The sequence below is a fragment of the Frankliniella occidentalis genome, unplaced genomic scaffold (genome assembly GCF_000697945.3).
Source record: "Frankliniella occidentalis isolate FOCC.00 unplaced genomic scaffold, Focc_3.1 Scaffold190, whole genome shotgun sequence".
NCBI lineage: Eukaryota > Metazoa > Arthropoda > Insecta > Thysanoptera > Thripidae > Frankliniella > Frankliniella occidentalis.
Window position 1 is genome coordinate 113663 of NW_026267316.1, and position 4553 is coordinate 118215.

The 4553-nt window shown below is 48.7% G+C and overlaps 1 protein-coding gene across 1 annotated transcript in view; it reads left to right on the forward strand.

Annotated features, from left to right (window-relative positions):
- The window catches only part of LOC127750435 (zinc finger BED domain-containing protein 5-like), a 1843-nt gene extending 1314 nt beyond the window's left edge, over nt 1-529 (forward strand). Inside the window, exon 2 of the mRNA XM_052272135.1 lies at nt 400-529. Within this exon, the coding sequence (XP_052128095.1) occupies nt 400-529 (130 nt within the window). The remainder of the gene's footprint in view (nt 1-399) is intronic.
- Nucleotides 530-4553: the final 4024 nt, after the last annotated feature.

The following is a 4553-nucleotide window of genomic DNA, read 5'->3' on the forward strand; positions in this document are numbered from 1 at the left end:
ATTAAATGTGCGTACCTCCGAAATCGCCGACTTCGACTACCAAAATGAGATGACCTAGGGTGGGTTATAGTCGCGGTGTTTCACCGTTACATCCCTTTCTCGTGTCTACGGGGCAACTTTTAAGGACGACGGGCTTTGCGGGCCGAAGGCCCGTTACATCATTTGCTTATGTTCTACAGCAAACCGCGTGACGGAAATGGTCGGGCCGCAGGCCCGACCATCGCCGCCGGCAGGCCAAGCAGGCACGGCCCCTGCCGAACTGAGTTGCCGGCGAAGCGAAGCTGGCAACTCCCTTTGGCGGAAGGGCGGGCCTGCTTGTTAACAGTAGGATCGAGTAGGATTGCATCTCAAATAAATCTTGTTTTGTTTGGTTTTAGTTTTCAAGCCTTCTGTATTAAGAGTATCAAGTGAGGATCAAGAGAGAGCTCAGGATTGCAGCTGGGTGACCAAAGATCCAGATGATGTCAATAAACCTAAACATTCACAGAGTATTCCTGGTACAAAGTTTGCGTCTTCACAGGAATTTTAATTGGTGAGGTTGTAAACTAGGTAGATGTACGCCAGACCACATCTCGCGTAACAGGCTTCGCGATATCTCACGTAACACTGTCACGCTGCGACGCGCCTGACATACATCTACCTAGGCCTGCGGCGCTGACACCCGAGTCCGGCCAAAGGCAGAGTCGTAAGTAGGCATTCGGCCCCAAAAGTCCCAAATTTTGTTCCTCGGGGTTTTATTTTAACCCTTTAGGGTGCCATGGCGTCACCTGCGACATGATGTTTGCGCACCTCTAGCTCGAAAACCACAACACTCTGACATTTAACTCTTGTGCGTACGTGAAGGGAAGGTCTTGTGAACGATTTGATACCCTCGTTCGATAGTATCGCCCCATTGAAGTCGCGCTACGGCTTATCAAAGATAGCGAGACGCAAGACATCGCCAAAGACGTAAACAGTGCCCTTCGCGGATGCGTCACCTAGGTCTGTTCGAACGTTTTCAACTCAATCAAAGGTGTGTACTTTTGGTTCAAGAACCGTAGAATACGATAGCCTGGCCGGATTCTTGATTTGGTTCCGTCTTCATAAATCTATGGTGCTTGCAAAAGAAAAGAGATGTCTTCAAGTGACGCCATCGCACCTTGCCGTCACCGTTTCCGTTACTCTGGCTGCTTTGTGATACTGATCCAAAAAGATTTGACCAGCGGCATATGTTTACTTTTTTCAGTTTCAGTTCACATTTTAGCATTGGACATTATCATTTTAACAATTTTGAGCGTTCTAATCACTATTTTGGTTGCCTACGCGGTACAGGCGTTATCATGACTAATGCAGCAACTACGTAAAAACCCTGCAACTTCTACAATTATTTATGGAAAGCGGGTCCCCAGGCAGTTTTGGATAGGTAAACAGTTGTCGATCACGGTTTTGTCCGGAAAACAGGAATTGTTCATGAAATATTCGCAGAATCGCGATGTAAAAGTAGTTCATATCATACTGGAGTATTAAAAGAACAAATAAAAAATTTAGAAATTACAGGAGAACATTATAATTGAGGAAATATTGATGGATTTAGGTCACACTGACGTGTGCAAGCAAAAAAGTTGTCTTGGACCCCCGGGTTAAAAAGGAGTCTTGAGCCCACCCCCATGACCGTAAGGTGCAATGGCGTCATGTGACGACAACTCGAAAAAATAACTGGGAACAACCGGGCAAACGATTTTTCGGGTCTTTTGTGTTGTTTTGGACCTTAAGAGACAGAATATGAAGAAAAATATTTTTTTCACTACTGGCCTATTTTGGCACCTTAAAGGGTTAACGAGTTACCCATCAAATATCTGAGAAAAAACGTAGAAATGTTGTGCGGTCATATTCGTGTAGACAACTCCCTCTGGTGCCAAATAGACGAAATTTTCGCCTTAAGAGTCCTACTTTTATAGGAAACACTAAAAAAGTAATTTTTAAAAACCTTATTTTGGGGACCTGCGGTTTTTGATTTAATTTTTTTAATCCAATATTTGAGCTAGAATGCACTTCTTCGAACTTGACCTGTCTTTTTATGACACAAAACGACCCTAAAAATTCCAGGTCGCTGGCTCAGTTCGCTCTCGAGTTATCGTGATGACAGACAGACGCGAAACTTTTTGATAATCACTTGAGTAATAGGCTTCGCTAATCGCTCAGCCAACAATGTGACTTGATTCTTGCTCAGCGAGTCTGCTTCGGGGCTCCCAACACTCGCTGAAAAGTTGAATCTCCTACGAGTGTTACGGTCCCTAGCATAGAGTTCGCTGGGAATGGTGCGACAGGCCGTGGTGGCACCCAGATCGTGACGCTGACAGGCGAACCCGCAAAAATCCGACGCAACTCGGCGAGCACAAACTCCCTAGGCAATCCATCTAGCCCCGAGCCGATGAAGGGGCCGGCTAGCGCTCCAATATATACCCAGAGCAGCACAGACTGCAGGTAGCTGCTCAAGGGTGCGAGTGAAGTCCTCTCTGGATGGAAGGGCCCGGCTCAACTCCTTCGTAGGGCGAGGATAGTCCTGTGTCGCGTGGCGTTCTTCTCTAACACGCCGATGTCACCGACGCTTAGGTGCTGCTCTTCAAGTTCTTCTCGGCCGCCGTACTTTCTGGTGACTTGGTCGGCAAAGCCCTTGGCCATCCACAGATCTTTTGCAACAGTGTGGAAAAGTGTATGGCGTGCGGGCGTCTCGAGTGCGCAGCCGTACATGACGTGGACGTTCATGGTGAACTGATACGCAGCGGGCTCGCAGCGCCCCTTTATATAGGCTGCTGTGCCTCACGCACCGATAACTACGGTCTCTGATTGGTTGGAGCAGCGGAAGTACGCCGCCGGGCCGGGCCACCCGGGCGACCGCCTCCACGTCCCCTGCGCAGACCCTCTGCGCGCAGCTCGCCGCAGCTCCCCCTCCATGCACCGGCCCGCCGGCCGGCGAGGCGCACGGCGCGGTGCGGTGCGCTGCGCTCGGCTCGGCAGCCGTAGAGATGGGTATCGTATGCGAAAGTATCGATATGCAAAATATCAATATGTGGAAATTCCGATATATCGAATATCGATATATCGGCCTTGAATGTATCGATGTGGGTAATATCGGAAGCATATCGAAAGAATTTCTTCACCGCTATGAAATGGAATATGGGCCAATATAAAAGCATTTTATTCATAAATGAAACCTTTATATTTTCACTGAAATCCACTCAGGTTCAAAAATAAAATAATATTGTTGATAAATTATATCAAAAACTTGAACTAGATGTCAAACTAGAACTGCAAAAATAAAACAAGGGAACACATTACAAATAGGGTATTGGTCTAGAGCGCTGAGCGGAAGTAGAAGAACAAAAACGGAAGGTGGAAAGGCGCCCGGGCCGTCCCCCTCTCCTCCACTGGGCGGAGTGGGGGAGCGCCCGGGGAGAAGTGGAGGGCAGGCGGGGAGGAGTGCGGGCGCCTTTCCATCTTCCGTTTTTGTTCTTCTACTTCCGCTCAGCGCTCTAGACCAATACCCTATTAGCAGGTGCTTCCCACACTTCTTTTTCTACGTTGGCCAGAAACAGGCGTGTAGCCAAGTGTTTCGGGGTGAGGCGGCTTCCCTTGTCATCCATATTGTTTCCTGCCGTAGAGAAAAACCTTTCAGATGGGACAGAAGTAGCTAATACCGCCAATTTACGACGAGCAACCCGGTATAGATTTGGGTACCCAGGCTTGAGGGTTTCCCATATCTCCAGGGGATTCTTGTTGATGGGGGCAATTTCGCGGAGTAGGTATGCCCGCAGTTCACCTCTGGCGCGGCCTCCAACGTCGGCCGGACCAACTGTCTCTGCTCTTGAGTTTTGGGCGAGCTCCGCGTGACTGCTCCACAAGTCCCCTGACGTTGACGAACCTCCCCCTCCCGGAGCTTCTTCGGCTGATAGAAAATCTGTAACAGAAGGCGTGTGTTACGTACAGAGGGAAGGGGGGGGGGGCGAGATACACATTTCTGGACTTCCCTTACGGAATACGTACCATTCACGGACGGGTCGCCTAGTAGCGCAGCATCCGCGTCTAAGTTATCTAGCATCACCTCCTTCTCTATTTCTGCCACAATAGCATTTTCCGCCTTCGACCGGGCTACAGGACTTTGAAAGTAGCTCTTTATGAATCGTGGATCCAGAAGCGTTGCCACGGCTAGACGGGTATTTTGTTCATGGGACCCAAAACGACGCAACATTTCCGACGTCACAAACTCCTTAAACTTTTTGGCCATGTGATCCCCAGCAGCCACGGGCACTCTTTCAACTTTCTGAAAAGAGATTGTAACGAGACCTTAAATAAGTTACAAAATAAATGACAAAAATAATAACCGTAAAGTGTACTTTAAATGTTAATACCTTCAAGATGTTATAAATCATCGGTATTACTTTGCTGATGTACTTTTTTCGGCACCCATCTCAGCAGTAGCTCGATGTAAGGACCAGGGCCCGTCGCAGTTAATTTTTCGGTGAAAGCCAGCGGGCGGAGCCCCCTGGCAAAGCCATTGCCCCCTCTGCCCCCCC